Genomic DNA, 17,998 nt, shown 5'->3' on the forward strand with positions numbered 1-17,998 from the left:
TAGGTTCATTACGATAACCCTAAATGCAAAATATCATGGGGATATCCTGGCCATGCTTCCACGTTGGCGGCCAAACTGAATATTCACGGCTCCAAGATCATGCTCGACATTTGGTGGGACCAGCTCAGTGGTCGTGTACTATGAGGTGTTAAAACAAAGTCAATCAATCACAGGTGATCATTATCGAATGAAATTAATGCGTTTGAGCAGAGAATTAAAAGACAAACAGCCACAATACAGCAAGAGGCATGATAAAGTGATTTTGCAGCACGATAATGCTCGACCCCACATAGCAAAAGAGGTCAAAAAGTGCTTGGAAACATTGAAATGGGAAGTCCTACCCCACCTGCCATATTCTCCAGACATTGGTCCCTCTGACTATTACCTGTTCAGATCAATGGAACATGCCCTGGCTGGCCAACACTTCTGGTCTCATGAAGAAGTCACAAGTTGGACTAGTTCGTGGATTGCTTCAAAAGGTAAACAGTTTTTTCAACGCGGGATTCATACACTGTTCGAAAGATGGGAGAAAGTAGTAGCCAGTGATGGAAAATACTTTCAGTGATACATGTGTAACCAACTGCCACGCGGCCGATGTCCAGCAGTTGGTAAACAGCAGTAAACTTCTCATTCGACAGTGACCACCAATCATGGTACCTTACACAAGAGCCAATAGACAACAGAGGTCACGTTCTCCCTCCACCGCAATTACCTATTAAAAATAAAGTTCCCTCTCCTTTTTCCTTAAGTGACCAATGAAACTAACTACCTTCTTAAAATTATGACATAATGGCATGCGTAGTGAACACTAACAACAAAATATGAAGGACACTGCAAGGCTATAACGCACCATTAGACCCAGAAGAAGGCTGCTGCAATCGTGGCCAAAACGTTGGTTTTTCTCCAGCAGCAGTAGTTTTTTACATTATGACGCAGTACCAAACCCAGAAAACTTTTATGTCGACTGTAACCAGTTTGTTTCATTAAAACCTCAAATGTTGGTGAAAAAATGAAAAAATGGCGGGAGCAAAGTTGTACACCTTGTATTATAAAGGTATATGGAAACCATAATGTCTTCAAGTAAATTCTGCTGAAACAGAGATATTAAAATGCTGCAAAAATGCATTTTTCTTCACATTTCAAATTCTATTTTCCTGTAACATTTATAAAATTGAGTAATATGTTGTGACTGAATATGGCGTATTAGCAAAAAAAAAAAAAAAAAAAAAAAACAACCTATAAGAGATGAGAGATATTCGTAACACTTTATCAGTATGAAAAAAGTAGATTTTTTTTTCTGCACACATCGGTAGCCCTATTACACATTGAAATCGCTGTGTCAAAGTACCATAGTACACAGCTAGAAGAGCAAGATCAAACCCACATTGATATAGTGGACTACCATGCAGTAATTCATTTTCACCAGCAGTGGAAATGTTGCAGCAGTGTCAGGTCAGTCCAGGTGGCTATTTTGTTGTGGCTCCTCTGATGGTGTGTTGCGGTCGTGTGACACAGGGATATCATTGCATGTCAGGTCTGTAGTGATGTACCTGTAAATAAACAAAAGAATAAAGAATCTCACTAACATAAGAATTTTATTTTTCTTGAAGTGATAATTAATACTACACAACTACACCCTATAGTCGCAGAAGTCCGCTCTACTGTCTGTTAATAAAATAAGATAAAGAAACGTCTCATGTGGTCTTTGGTATTCAGTAAGGATATCAAATTAACTAAATGTTTTAATTATTTGTTACTGTTCCCATGCACGCCCCCCCCCCCCCCCCCCCCCTTGCCAGTCTTCCCTCCTCCATCCCCACCCTCCTGCTTTCATGTTATTCTCATCATTTACATCATTTACAACGGCCAGTAAAATCTAAAGAATGGCTTATGACCTCCAACAAAATAATTCCATGTACATCAGACTGTGCATGAACATCAACAATGTGTATTTATTATTAAGTGTTTGGGGATGCTATCAAATTCAACAGCTTTAACTAGTAAGGTGATCAATGTATCTTTTATAAAATGCAGGCAGTGGAAGTATTATTATTATTATTATTATTATTATTATTATTATTATTATTATTATTATTATTTACTCACCTTTTACTCCAGGAATTCTAGCTGTTCTCTTTGCTTGAACCGTGTTATTAATTGTTTGCCAAGAGGGAACAAGTGTTTAAAATTCACTTCCACAGGTTAATTACCTTAACTTTACACTACAAAATATTTGTTAAGTTGCTGTTTAAGTAGCTGTATCTGCTGAAATACTAATCACGTTTTATTGCTCCATAGTGTAGCCATTCGAAAATGATTTTGAATTGTTGCATTTCTTGTCAGGACGGCACTGACTGCTTACAGATTTTGCTGACCATTCTTCCCACCCCTTCATCCTGCATTACAGTGTCTCCCAGTAATTTGTTTTTCACATTCCACTACTGCAATGTTGTTGGATTGAGGGAAATCACTTTAACAATACTGGCTCTGTTGTCTCCATAGTAATACTGGTATATCAAATAGAACACATACTTAGCCAATTATTTGTAGTGATCCATTATAGACTTTATGTTTTGAGTCACTTTAAACATCAAGTCATATTTGTCAAGTCTAGAAAAAAAGTAACATATTGCTAGACTTAAAATTGGGTAAGTGTGATTCATACTGCCAAAATGCAATTATTAAGAGTGCAAACATCCACTACAGTCTCTCATTATGGCTTAAGATACTGCTCTGAGATTTTCGATATTAAAAGCAATAGTGAAACTGCAATAAATTTTGATACACTGGCCTAAATACACACTCAGGGTTCCTCTTTGCTGATAGTAACATCACATTTTTGGATTGTAATTTAAAATTGTATTAAATCTTTCAAGTAAGATAGTTCCAGGTCTGTGTGTTAGGAGGTCACAAGTTGTTGTTGTTGTTGTTGTTGTTGTTGTGGTGGTCTTCAGTCCTGAGACTGGTTTGATGCAGCTCTCCATGCTACTCTATCCTGTGCAAGCTTCTTCATCTCCCAGTACTTACTGCAACCTACATCCTTCTGAATCTGTTCAGTGTATTCATCTCTTGGTCTCCCTCTACGATTTTTTACCCTCCACGCTGCCCTCCAGTACTAAATTGGTGATGCCTTGATGCCTCAGAACATGTCCTACCAACCGATCAATTCTTCTAGTCAAGTTGTGTCACAAACTCCTCTTCTCCCCGATTCTATTCAATACCTCCTCATTAGTTATGTGATCTACCCATCTAATCTTCAGCATTCTTCTGTAGCACCACATTCTGAAAGCTTCTATTCTCTTCTTGTCCAAACTATTTATCGTCCATGTTTCTCTTCCATACATGGCTACACTCCATAAAATACTTTCAGAAACGACTTTCTGACACTTACATCTATACTGAGTATTAACAAATTTCTCTTCTTCAGAAACGCTTTCCTTGCCATTGCCAGTTTACATTTTATATCCTCTCTACTTCGACCATCATCAGTTATTTTGCTGCCCAAAAAGCAAACCTCCTTTACTACTTAAGTGTCTCATTTCCTAATCTAATTCCCTCAGCATCACCCGAGTTAACTCGACTACATTCCATTATCCTCGTTTTGCCTTTGTTGATGTTCTTCTTATATCCTCCTTTCAAGACACTGTCCATTCCGTTCAACTGCTCTTCCAAGTCCGTTGCTGTCTCTGACAGAATTACAATGTCATCGGCAAACCTCAAAGTTTTTTATTCCTTCTCCACGGATTTTAATATCTACTCCGAACTTTTCCTTTGTTTCCTTTACTGCTTGCTCAATATACAGATTGAATAGCATCGGGGAGAGCTACAACCCTGTCTCACTCCCTTCCCAACCACTGCTTCCCTTTTTGTCCCTCGACTCTTATAACTGCCATCTGCTTTCTGTACAAATTGTAAGAATTTGAAGGGAGCATTCCAGTCAACATTGTCGAAAGCTTTTTCAGCGTCTACAAATCCTAGAAATGTAGATTTGCCTTTCCTTAATCTTTCTTCTAAGATAAGTTGTAGGGTCAGTATTGCCTCACGTGTTCCAACATTTCTACGGAATCCAAACTGATCTTCCCCGAGGTCGGCTTCTACCAGTTTTTCCATTTGTCTGTAAAGAATTTGCGTTAGTATTTTGCAGCTGTGACTTATTAAACTGCTAGTTCAGTAATTTTCACATCTGTCAACACCTGCTTTCTTAGGCATTGGAATTATTACATGCTTCTTGAAGTCTGAGGGTATTTCGCCTGTCACATACATCTTGCTCACCAGATGGTAGAGCTTTGTCAGGACTGGCTCTCCCAAGGCTGTCAGTAGTTCTAGTGGAATGTTGTCTACTCTCGGGGCCTTGTTTCGACTTAGGTCTTTCAGTGCTCTGTGAAACTCTTCACACAGTATCGTATCTCCCATTTCATCTTCATCTACCTCCTCTTCCATTTCCATAATATTGTCCTAAAGTACATCGCCCTTGTATAGACCCTCTATATACTCCTTCCAGCTTTCTGCTTTCCCTTCTTTGCTTAGAACTGGGTTTACATCTGAGCTCTTGATATTCATGCAAGTGGTTCTCCAAAGGTGTCTTTAATTTTCCTGTAGGCAGGATCTATCTTACCCCTTGTGAGATAAGCCTGTACATCCTTACATTTGTCCTCTAGCCATCCCTGCTTAGCCATTTTGCACTTCCTGTTGATCTCATTTTTGAGACGTTTGTATTCCTTTTTTCCTGCTTCACTTACTGCATTTTTATATTTTCTCCTTTCATCAATTAAATTCAATATCTCTTCTGTTACCCAAGGATTTCTACTAGCCCTTGTCTTTTTACCTACTTGATCCTCTGCTGCCTTCACTACTTGATCCCTCAAAGCTACCCATTCTTCTTCTAATGTATTTCTTTCCCCCATTCCTGTCAATTGTTCCCTTATGCTCTCCCTGAAACTCTGTACAACCTCTGTTTTAGTCAGTTTACCCAGGTCCCATCTCCTGAAACTCCCACATTTTTGCAGTTTCATCAGTTTTAATCTACAGGTCATAACCAATAGATTGTGGTCAGAGTCCACATCAGCCCCTGGAAATGTCTTACAATTTAAAACCTGGTTCCTAAATCTCTGTCTTACCATTATATAATCTATCTGAAACCTTCTAGTATCTCCAGGGTTCTTCCATGTATACAACCTCCTTTCATGATTCTTGAACCAAGTGTTAGCTGTGATTAAGTTATGCTCTGTGCAAAATTCTACCAGGCGGCTTCCTCTTTCATTTCTTAGCCCCAATCCATATTCACCTACTATGTTTCCTTCTCTTCCTTTTCCTACTGTCGAATTCGTCACCCATGACTATTATTAAATTTTCGTCTCCCTTCAGTACCTGAATAATTTCTTTTATCTCATCATATATTTAATCAATTTCTTCATCATCTGCAGAGCTAGTTGGCATAAAAACTTGTACTACTGTAGTAGGCGTGGGCTTCGTATCTATCTTGGCCACAATAATGCGTTCACTATGCTGTTTGTTGAAGCTTACCCGGGCTCCTATTTTTTTATTCAATATTAAACCTACTCCTATATTACCCCTATTTGATTTTGTATTTATAATCCTGTATTCACCCGACCAAAAGTCTTGTTCCTCCTGCCACCAAACTTCACTAATTCCCACTATATCTAACTTTAAACTATCCTTTTCCCTTTTTAAATTTTCTAACCTACCTGCCCGATTCAGGGATCTGACATTCCACGCTCCGATCCGTAGAACGGCAGTTTTCTTTCTCCTGATAACAACGTCCTCTTGAGTAGTCACCGCCCGGAGATCCGAATGGGGGACTATTTTACCTCCAGAATATTTTACCCAAGAGGACGCCATCATCATTTAATCACACAGTAAAGCTGCATGCCCTCGGGAAAAATTACGGCTGTAGTTTCCCCTTGCTTTCAGCCATTCGCAGTACCACAACAGCAAGGCCGTTTTGGTTAGTGTTACAGGGCCAGATCAGTCAATCATCCAGACTGTTGCCCCTGCAACTACTGAAAAGGCTGCTGCCCCTCTTCAGGGGCTCACAAGTTACTGTTTTCAAATATTTTATACAGTGACCAAGTCATTTTTTAATCTTACTTAAACTGTTAATGCTGCTGTATCATTGTTTTATATTATGACTGAAAAATGTGCCACTTTGAATTCTTTGACCTCAAACTACTTAAGAACTGTGAAACTATTACTAGTAATAGTTTTTTTTTCCCCCAGGGTATTATCCGCGTAAACCAGAGGAACTACAAGGAGTCATACATAAGTAACCCTGTAAGTCTTTGTCTGCTTTTATGAATTATTGTTTTTTTTTCCTGCCTGAATTATTTTGAATTTTGGTAAATATAAGTTTTTTTTTTTCCTTTTCTATTCATGATCTGTTGTTGCAGATCAATATTCAATAATTACTTAGAATATAACAGTTTGAATGCCAGAAGGATTGAATGACTGAGAATGCTATTTATACATTCACTCATCAAATATTACAAGCAGTAAATAATAATATCTCAGCAGGTCGTATTTTTGGTGGCTATTCCAAGACATTTAATTGTATAGACCATGTTAATCTCTAAGAAAAACTCCTGTTTTATGGAATTCATGGCTTTACACACAGCTGGTGTGAATCATACTTAACAAACAGATGCAAAAAGTAGTGCTGAATGATTTTGTATCAGAAAGGTAGAATAATTTTAGTGACTGGGGAAAGATCACAAAGGGAGTCTCACAGAGTTCAATTTTGGGACCACCTCTATTTCCTTGTATAAGTGAATTATCTTCCACTTAACATTCAACAAGCAAAATTGTCCCTTTTTGCAGATGGTACTAGTATTACAATAAATCCCTTGAGAGAAACCAACAGAAGTGTTGGTAAATGAAATTTTCCAATGAATTGTTATGTGGTTATCTGAAAAGACTCTTCCTAAATTTTGAAAAAAAAAAAAAAAAAAAAAACAACACTACATTCAGTTCTGTACAACAAATAGTCATACCAACAACTGATGTAGCACATGAGCAGCAGTCAGTAAATAGGGTAGAATGCTCCAAATTTTTGGAAACTTTAGCTGGAAGAAGCATATTACTGAGCTTCTCAAACAGTTCTTTGCAACCACTTCCGCTCTTTGTATAATTGCTTGTCTTTGAAACAAATGCATCAGCCTCCTGACACATTTTGCATATTTCCACTCAATAATGTCTTACAGAATAATTCTCTTAGAAAGAAAGTGAGCAGTAAGAACAATATGTTGTGTTTACCCACAGAAGTTATGTAGGTACCTCTTTAAAGAGCTAGGCATTTTACCTAAACCAGCACAGTAAATATTCACTAATGAAATTCTTCATAAATAATTCATCACAATTTGAAAAGAACAGTGATGTCCATACCTACAATACTACAGGGAAAAATGACCTTTATTACCCATTGTTAAAGCTGTCAGTGGCTGTGAAAGGAGTTCAACAGGCAGCAAAAAGAATTTTTGATCATTGCCAAATGACTGATGGGTAGTGGAGCAAGTTTTACATCTAATTTAAATCCATTTCTTCTGGACAGTTCTTTTTATTCCATTGACAAATTTCTGCTTACAAACTGGTAGCCAGTAAGAGGAAAGCGTAGCTACATCAGTAGGTGAGAAGGACTAAAAATTATGTGTTCATTAAATCAACACTCATCACATATTCATGTCCTGCAAACTGACTCATTCCACATCATTTCAATAAAGGAATAATTCAAATAATCTATGGAACATGTAACTAACAAAGAAAAATTGTGATAGTTTTAGGTATATGTAAAGAGATGGTCAGTATGATAACAAGGAGACAGTACTTTCGTTCAGGAGGCAATGTAGCAAGTACAGCCAGTAGGCATGTTGAACAGGAGAAAAGAAAACTGTACAAAGTTTTCAGAACTGTTAGTTTGTCCTTGGGGAGGGGAGGAAAGAGGGATACTTTGGGAAAGTTTGAAAAGGAATAGCTAGTCACTTGAGATTGAGAGGGATCCACCTGTTACTAAGACAGGGTGAGACAAAGGTGAAAGGGAAGAGAGTATGAGAGGTGAAAGGCAGTAATACGGTAAGCATTGAGCCAAATTTAGTGTGGAGATCATAGAATGACAGAGTGAGTAGTAAAGATGGATCAAGTGAAAGGGAGATGAGAAATGGAATGAATATTACACTTAGAACTGGGATGGAAGCTGGAGAGATGGTGTAAAACCAGAGAGAGAGAGAGAGAGAGAGAGAGAGAGAGAGAGAGAGAGAGAGAGAGAGAGAGGTGGGATGGGGGGATGTAAAAGAGTGAAAAAGGTGTGGGGTTGTTAATGGAGAGGTGGGGAGGGGGGACAATTATGATATAAACTACCTGACAGAAAAAGTGAAGCACTCAGAAGAATATGAAGAAACAAAATGAAACTTCACTGATTGAGAGGGGATGTGATGTTAGTTTCATGGTTACAAAAGGGAGTCAAATTTACAAAGCATATTACCGAGTCGATGAACACACTGTGACACCATTCATCAGCAAGGCATGCTTCCCAGTCACACCACTACTCAACACATAACTATATGTGTTGTGGTGGTAATGGCAAATCACGCCTGGGATGGTAATTCCTTAGTTTGGCTGCTATTAGAATCCAAACAGTGGTGGGAGGTGACACAGAGTGTTGCAGGGAATCCATTATGTGTTCTTAAAGGGTAGGTGCATATGTGTATGGTGTACAATACAGTGACCAAACCTTGTCACATCTACCAGAATGTTGACGATGAGTATGCCTGCCCTCACAGTCTCATGTAGTCCAACATTGGGTCACTTGTCACGCGCAAATTTGTATATTGCAAGATTTGACCAGCTGGCCAGATGTAGACCCACAATGAGTGCAGATAAATCTGTCTCAAACAGGTACATGTCCTCACCATGCCCTTCACAGTGATCAGTTGAAGTCTGATGCTCTTCACACTCCTTATATACCTTACCGTTCTGCTTGTCACAGAGAACTGTAGCTGAAAGGGGTATCTTCAGAGAGAGAGAGAGAGAGAGAGAGAGAGAGAGAGAGAGAGAGAGGGAGGGGGGGGGGGGGGGGCAGCAGCCTTTTCAACAGTTTCAGGGACAACTTTCTGGATGATCAATTGATCTCACATTGTTAGAATAATCAGCATTGTCCTGCTGTGCTACCATTTTGAATAGCTGAAATCAAGGGGAAACTATAGCTGTGATTTTTTTTTTTTTTTCCCATCAAGGGCATGTAGCTTTGCTATATAGGTTAATGATGATGGCATCCTCTTGGGTAAAGCATTATAGTGCTAAAAGAGTCCCCCATTTGGATCTCTGGGTGGGGGCTATTCAGGAGGATTACATTGGGAAAAACAAAACTAGTATTCTACAGGTCAGATCGTGGAATGTTAGAGCCCTTAATTGGGTAGATAGGTTACAGAATTTGGAAAGGGAAATGGATAGGTTAAAGTTAGATACAATGGGAATTAGTGAAGTGCACTGACAGGACAGGACTTTTCGTCAGGTCAGTGCAGAGTTATCAGCACAAAATGAGACCAGAATATTGCAGGAGTAAGCCTAATAATGAATAAGAGAATAGGAATGCCCACGAACTACTGTGAACAGCATAGTGAATGCATTATCATAACCAAGATAGACACAAAGCCCCCAGCTATCAGTACTACAAGATCGTATGCCAACTAGCTTTGTAGAAGATGGAGACTGAAAGAATGAATGATGAGAAACAGAAAAATATTCAGTTGGTTAAAGAAGATGAAAATTTAATAGTTACAGGTGACTGGAATTCAGTAGTAGGGAAACAAAGTGTAGGAAAAATAGTCAGGGAATATGGACTAAGGGAAAGGGATGAAAGAGGAAACTGCATGCTAGAATGTTGCATAGAGCATAATTTAATCATCACTAGCACCTGGTTTAACAATCGTGAAAGAAGATTGTGCATGTGGAAGGGACTTAGGGACACTGGAAAGTTTGAGGTTGATTGTATAATAAGATAGATTTCGAAACCAGATTTCAAACTGTTAAGACATTTCCAGGGGGCAGATGTATGTTATGACGATAATTTTTTGGCAATGAACTGTAGGTTAAAACTGAAGAAATTGCAAGAAGACAGGTAATTATGGAGAGATTATGCAAAAAGATAATGCATAGTAGAAATCCTGGGATAACTAGGGAAATTTTGAATTTAATTGAAGAAAGAAGAAAATATCAGCATATGAAGCAGGTGAAAGAGAATACAGAGCTCTAAAAAATGAGACTGACAGAAAGTTCAAAATGGCTAAGCAGGAATGGCTAGAGGACAAATGCAGGGCTGTAGAAGCATTCATAAATAGGAGAAAGGTAGATGCTTTCTATAGGAAGATTGAAGATAACCGTGGAAAAAGCAGAAGCAATTGTATGAACATGAAGAGCTCAGATGGCAAGCCAGTCCTAAACAAAAAGGGAAAGCTGAAAAGTGGAAGGAATACATAAAGGGGCTGTACAAGGAGAAAGAACTTCAGAACGATATTGTAGTAAGAGAACATCTAGTAGGTGAAAATGAGATAGGAAATAAGATACTGTAAGAAGAATTTGACAGGGCTGTGAAAGATCTAAGTCAAAACAGGGTTCCTGAAGTATATGACAATCCCTCAGAATTATAGAGACAGAATTGTACCACATGGTGTGCAAGATATGAGACAGGCAAAATACCCTGCAACTTAAGGAATAATGTAATAATTCTATTTCCAAAGAATGCAGGTACTAACAGGCGTGAGTAAATTTTGAAATGGATTATTTACAACAACAAAAAATGGGAAGACTGGTAGGGGGCAGCATTGGGAAAGATCAGGTTGGACTTTGGAGGAATTTAAGAACTCGGGGAGCAATACTGACCATATGACTTATCTTAGAAGATGCATTGAAGAAAGGTAAACCTACATTTATAGCATATGTGAATAGAGTAAGTTTTTGACAAGGTTGACTTGACTACAGTGTTTGAAATTTTGCAATTAGCTGGCATATGGAGTGAAAGGTTATTTACAATTTGTATAGAAACCAGACTGCAGTTGTAATAGTCAAAATACTTGAAAGGCAAGCCATAGTCGAGGATGCAGTAAGACAAGGTTGTAGCCTGTCCCCAATGTTATTAAATCTGTACATTGAGCAAGCTGTGATGGAAATCAAGGAGAAATTCTCTCAAAGTGAATTGAAATTCATGGAGAAGGAATAAAAACTTTGTGGTTTGCCAATGACACAGAGAGAACTATTGACTTGGGAGAGCAGTTGAATGGAATGGATAGTGTCTTGAAAAGAGATTATAAGATTTACATTGATAAAAGTAAAACAAGAGTAATGAAATGTAGTTGAAGTAAACCAGGCAATCCTGAAGGAATTGGATTAGAAAATGAGGCACTGAAAGTAGTAGATGAGTTTTGTTATTTGAGCAGCTTTTCGCTGATGGATGAACTAGGGAAGATATAAAATGCAGAGTAGCAGTAGCAAGAAAAGGGTTTCTGAAATAGAGGAATTTGTAGACATCAAATTGAAATTGAAATGATAGGAAGTCTTAAGATATTTGCTTGGAATGTAGCTTTGTATGCCAATGAAATGTGGACAATAGGCAATCCAAACAAACAGAAGATAGCTTGGAATATCGAAGGAGGAGGTACTGAATCCAGTTGGGTGAAAAAGGAAATATAGGGCACAGCTTGACTAAAAGAAGGGTTCGGTTGATAGGTCACATCCTGCACCATCAAGGAATTGCCAGTGTGTGTTGATGGAAGTTTAGTTTCTGTGGCTGAGGTGCGCAACAGGTGACAGTTGAAATGCCCAGGTAACAATGACTACTTATAACTAAAAATATTACTCAGTACAGTTTCTAGGGACACGTTTTCACACTAGTTAATTGCACACGATTTTGCAAAGCGGCATGAGGCTTGAATGAAAACGGTGTGTGAGTTGTGTCTATGCCTGATGTTTCCACACAATCTCTTGGAGTAGAGTTGATAGCAGCAGGGGCTACTGCTTACCTACAGTACACATCTGTAAGAGTGATGGTTGTGTCACAAGGTAGTAGTCTGGTGTGTGCAATAGCAAGGAGTGTGGGTGGTAAAAATTGTAGAGGGAGACAAAGGCCTGAATACAATAAGAAGATTAAAAAAGATGTAGGGTGTGGTAGTTGTGCAGGGATTAAGAGGCTTGCACAGGATAGGCTAGCATGGAAAGCTGCATCAAACCAGTCTTTGAACTGAAGACCACAACAACAATCATTTATATATCTACCAATGATGTATGAAGCTACATTGATGTGCAACCATGTCATGTGGGCACTTCACTTTTTTTGTCAGGCAGTGTAAAAAGCCGTGTAATGAATTCTTGTTAGTTGGTAAAGACGCATGGTTTCACATGCTGCTCTGGCTTTAATGATGCGGGATTTGGTGGAATAGGAGTAACTGGTAGTGAATGAGTGGATGGGGACTTTGAACCTTGGGGATTGGGATGAAGATCTAGATATGTCACACAGTTTGACAAGTTTGTTGCAGAGTTTAGGAGGGCAAAAGTGAGTTACACAGGGAGGGTATCTTGGAGCGATCATATTTTCAGTTCTTGAAGTTGTGCCATGGGTGGTCAAATGTAATAAAGACATTTGAGGCCTGGGTGGTAATGGGCTGCAAATAGGAATTCAGTTTTTGTTTTACTTTTCGAAAAAGTGAGGAGCTCCTTGGTGTTGAGCAGTGTCTCTTCCAAATAGCTCACGAAAAGATTGAATAAGGTCAGGGTCATCCTAATTTCACAGATTTTGATGTAACTAGAGAGGTGATCTTACTGTTACCATCCAAAATTATTCTTTCCGCTTCCACTGTCCTGTCTTTTCCATCGACTGTCACACGCTGCCGTTCATAAACCATTACTTACTGAGATCATTGCCATGAGATGTGGTATGCTAGTTAGGCTTCAGAGCTGAAGAGTTGAAACCTCTACCCTGTCATCTAGATTTAGGTTTTTGTGGTTTATTCAAACGCTTAAAATAAATGATCAGTGTGGAACCAATAAAAAGATCATTCTCTGATTCATAATCATCCTTGGGAAATATGAACATGTTCTTGGTCTCTAATTATCCCACTGTCAATGGCTTATCACTGATTCTCACATTAGCATTCATCAACTTTGGTCTAATTATTAACTTGCCTCCATTCTTGTCTCAGCCTTAACATCCTCCATCTTCTTGTTAAACCTAAGCTATGCTTACACCTGTGCACCTAGCACCGTGTGCCTGTACCCACATGCAAGTTGAGGCTTGTGTGTAGGTGCATGCCTCTTCCCCAAAATGGGAGCGTTACTGATTCTATTCACATCTAGAGAGAAACATACATGTTACTCTATTCATCTATCTGCAGCTGCAAGTTAAATGGGCCTGTGATTGGACAGTGGGCAGAGGTTTTTTCTATCAGTGCCAGACAAGTGTGTTGGCAATGTGCATCAATGAGGCTGAAGTGCCAACATGTCCTCCAAAGGCATTCTGTGACCACTGGCCATTACATATTAGAGTTAATGTGGGGAACAAAACACCTTTTTGGATTTTTAACATTGAGAATGAACATGTACTTAATTAGTCTTACAAAATGAATAATCTTATTGATGACTTGTAAGTATGAAAAACTTAATATTAAGAAAACAGTAACTATCATCAAATAAAACATGTCTGTAAATTCCTTCCGTTTATATTATGAATGCGTAGTTTTGTTTCACATGGAGGGTTGTAGATTGAAGTATTAGAGAAAGTTTGAAATATCTGGGTATTTTATTGTTGCTCTGATGAATTTGATTTGCTGGCTAGGCTGAATGCATTGTGAATTGAAATTTGTGAAGTATAGAGAGGAGAAGCTTCTGCAGTGTATAGATCTGGAACATACAAAGACTGGCTCGCAGCTAATGAAGAATTGCTGTATGTTAGATATTGGGTTTCTGGTTCCATTTGCAATGAAAAAATACATTTCTAGAATGAAATTTTCACTCTACAGCAGAGTGTGTGCTGATATGAAACTTCCTGGAAGATTAAAACTGTGTGCCGGACCGAGACTCGAATTCGGGACCTTTGCCTTTTGCGGGCAAGTGCGGTAGAGCACTTGCCCGCGAAAGGCAAAGATCCCGAATTCGAGTCTCGGTCCGGCACACAGTTTTAATCTGCCGGGAAGTTTGAAAAAATACATTATGGAAGTGGAATTCTGCTGGAAGCTGGAGATGTGCTGTTGAGGTTTCTAATTTGTATCAGTAATTGTTCTTCAGAGGAAGTAAGAATATCACACTTGTGAAACTCCGATGCACTGAGTGTAGAGGGGTAAGGGCCTTGTCATTTGCAGGATCTGCATCCTCAGTTATGAGTACTCTAAGCTTGTATTTTAGATGGGTTTGAGTATTTGTAGCAATGTTTTTCATTGTATCTTTTCCAAGAGTAAACTTGGAACTATTCCAACATATGGGATCCAACTTTCTTTTCTTCTCTCTCTGTTATGTCAGACCACTGATAATGAAGGAAATTACAAAATACTCGGATACTATACCATTGGTGACAAGGTTTGCTGTGATGCTTCGAATTTGAATTCTTGCTATTGAGAATAATTATCCCTTTTTTGGAGTTCTAATTAAAGACATATACTGCAATGAAATCCATCATTATCTCAGAAATTTACCAAGTACTTGTGAAATCCTTGGAAGTTAGGTTGGTGACAACTTAATGTTTCTTTCTCTGGAAAGTGAATTGCTTATTTCAAGCTTAATTTCTGCAGTCAGTAGCTCCAGAATGTGTGTTAATTTCTGAATATGCAAATGTGTGTGTTTGGTGGGGTGGGGGGATCTTATATTGTCACAGATATTTAATTAGAGTTTTTAGTTTTGTTTGTCTTCACTGTCCATAATTGAAAGAAGAGTTGTTGGAAGTTGTGTGAGGTTTTGAAATAAGGTAGAATTTCACACAGTGTTTGGGGATCTGAATAGCAATCAAATGATTCTGTAGTACCCGTACAGCAGTGGAAGCAGGTATTTCAATTATAATCAAACAGTGGAAAATCCAGGATGGAATGCAACAATATTATGCCACTCCAGCAGCACACAATCATCATTCCACCATCACACTCAGTCTTTTTACTTCTCTCCTTTTCTGCTACTTCCTCCCCCTCCCCCCTCCCCACCTCTCCCCAGGCCTCCATCTAACCTGCAGCACTTCACTGTCTGCCACACCCACCACACTGTCTCTCCTCCTCCCCCCCCCCCCTCCCCCTGTGCTAGCCTCCTTGCTACCCCCACCCAGTCGCCACTCCCATCATGCACTGATGCTGCTGCTTGCAGGGTGGTTTCATTTGTCTGAGACTGTAGTCGTATGTGTGAGTTCTCTCTCTCTCTCTCTCTTTGTGTGTGTGTGTGTGTGTGTGTGTGTGTGTGTGTGTGTGGTTGACGAAGGCCGTAATGGTCGAAAGCTTCATTTGTGACAGTCTTTTTGTTGTGTCTATCTGCAACTCAGTATTTCTGCTATATCGTATTTCCATTAGAAGTATAATTTCGGCGTTCTTTTATTTTCACTTAACATGAACTATTCATGAAGCATAGGAGCTTGCGAAGGAGCCAGGCTTTAGGACACAAAGAGACCCAGAATCACCCCTCTTCTTCAATGTTTATTCATCGGAAATATGAGTAGAAGCTTTTTCTTTTTGGTTGGCTTTTGATGTTTCCAGGTTTCTCGCATTTGCGAGGAACAGTAGACTGTCAGTTTCACTGTCTCTGTAAACTGTGGAATTAACCAGCCAGGAAAAAAGAAAATATATGTCAATACACTTCAACTTCCATATGTTTGTTATTAGACCACTTGTCAGAGTTCTAACATAAAGGCATTCATAATCAGATGATCCTACGTCTGAATGTTACTCAGAGTCCTCAGGGTCTTTGGCTGTATTGGCTGGAAGTTGTTTTCCTATCACAAGGGCGAGATAGTATCGTCATCCCAATGTTTCACCCATGCAAAAATCCAACATCTGTCGACAACTACTTTCTGATGATGCTCACCAATGTTTTCTGCAAACTGCATGAAGGGATGGTAGCTGGAAGATTATGTTGAGTCTTGAATTGGAGGGCCTTCTGTCCCCCTATCAATGTGAATCAGTGTGGCTTCTCAGTGGGATGATCCACAACCAACCATTTGGTTAGGTAGGAAACAGCAATCTGACAAATTTTTTCTAGAGACCAGCACGTCTTTCACCAGTCTTTTTTTTACGTACATAAGGTACACGCTACCACTTAGTAACATCAGACTTTTCATGACCTCCTCAACTGAGGCTTTTGAGGCCCCCTTCTGATTTTTATTCATCAGTTTTTGTTCGCCAATTGTTTCGGTTTAGAGTTGCTATGTCATTTAGTGCCTCAAGTGTCCAAGAGAATGGCATCCTTCACAGCTCTATGCTGAGTGTTTCTCTTCCTCACAACCATCATAGACTCGTGATCTCCATCATGGTCATGCCATGTTGCTTGGCAGTGACTTTTACATTTGGTACAGCTCCCGGTCTGTAGCATTCGGCTGAATGCAAGTTCCAAGGTGCCATCCAAAAGGTCTCTGCTTGGGCCAATTTCCCATGGCTTTTTGTTACGCAGTGTGTGGACATCATTGCACAGTCCCAGTTTTTCAGACTCCTGTTCGATAAAAAGCTGAGTCTGGTCATCTAAAGACTAGTTTGAATGCAGAAACCTAATGCTCTTCACTACCTTGCCCATGCCTCTTGGGATGCAGATTGACCTGCTCTCCTCCATATTTACTGGACCCTTGGCTCATTCTGATTGGTTGCTGTGACTCAATGGCATGTCCATTCTTGAAATTGTTGGAACCATTCGACCATCATGGAGTAAAACTAGCCATCGATGCCTCCTAGATTAATCCTATAGATAGTCCCCTTGCTGAAGTGAGAAACTCCCCTTTTCAATTCAGATTGTACCAACTCTTGCTCACTTAAGCAATCACCATGTAACAGTTTCCTAAATATCTAACTTGGCACATTAATTTTTGCTTAGAAGTTGTATCAACACACTACCTCTTGTCCACGGATAGGTTTAGCTGATGGAATGCACTTCAAGGCCCTCTTCAGGCACCTCTGGCTAACTTCCTTAGACTGTGCTTCCTGTGTATGCTCCTTGGTTTGTACCCAGACCACAAATTACAACCGATCTATTTCAGGGACCTAACATTTTAGTGCCATGACCATTCGGTGTTAGTTACTTTGTTTTTCAGCTACCATTGTTACTAATATTGACTGGTTTAAAACCGTGGGTAAGATGAGATATGCTTTTACATCTCCCACTCAAGAACAAGATTTGTTACTGGATACATTTATTGTTTTTATGGAGGAGTTGATAGCCATTAACAGAGCCCAAGGTTTTTTTAAACAAACCTCCCTTGATTGCATTTTAATTTGTAGACACTCAGTGAGAAGTCTCCAGGCTATTGATCAATCTTATTCTTCTCATGCTGTGATATCCATTACTCTGACTTTATCTTTTACCTTAGTTGCCGTGCCTGTCCAGTTGTCTTTGTCAGCGTTCCAGGTCATGTGGATACCCGGGAAATGAACAGTTTCCATTGATTTATGGTTATGGTCGTTTATGTTTCAAGCACAAAGTTTGAATGACTGTGTATGTCTTATTTAATGCAGACTTTGTCTTCTTCTGCAACTTATTTTGTGCTGGAAGTGGAAAAGGTCTTTCTAAAAAATTCCAGCTTGCCAACAATGAATGTAGAGACCTTCTTCATCAATATGAATACCTTGAACAATACTTTATGACAAAAGAGAAGGCTCTCTCTGTATTGGTGACATCATTGTGATTGTCACCAAAGTCCTTCTTCCATGGAGTATGGTGTATCTCCAAGGCATGATCTGATGACATGGAATAAACCACTGACCAGGAAGTGCCGCAGTGTGTGATAAAGAAACTATTGTTTTCCTAGCTTGCAGATATGCTTCATCCA

General features: G+C 39.3%; 1 protein-coding gene across 1 annotated transcript in view; it reads left to right on the forward strand.

Annotated features, from left to right (window-relative positions):
- LOC124607412 (DIS3-like exonuclease 2) overlaps positions 1–17,998 on the forward strand; it is a 198,625-nt gene that overhangs the window by 24,599 nt on the left and 156,028 nt on the right. Inside the window, exon 4 of the mRNA XM_047139737.1 lies at positions 6,238–6,291. Within this exon, the coding sequence (XP_046995693.1) occupies positions 6,238–6,291 (54 nt within the window). The remainder of the gene's footprint in view (positions 1–6,237; positions 6,292–17,998) is intronic.

Source organism: Schistocerca americana, chromosome 3, assembly GCF_021461395.2.
Source record: "Schistocerca americana isolate TAMUIC-IGC-003095 chromosome 3, iqSchAmer2.1, whole genome shotgun sequence".
In the NCBI taxonomy this organism is placed as follows: domain Eukaryota; kingdom Metazoa; phylum Arthropoda; class Insecta; order Orthoptera; family Acrididae; genus Schistocerca; species Schistocerca americana.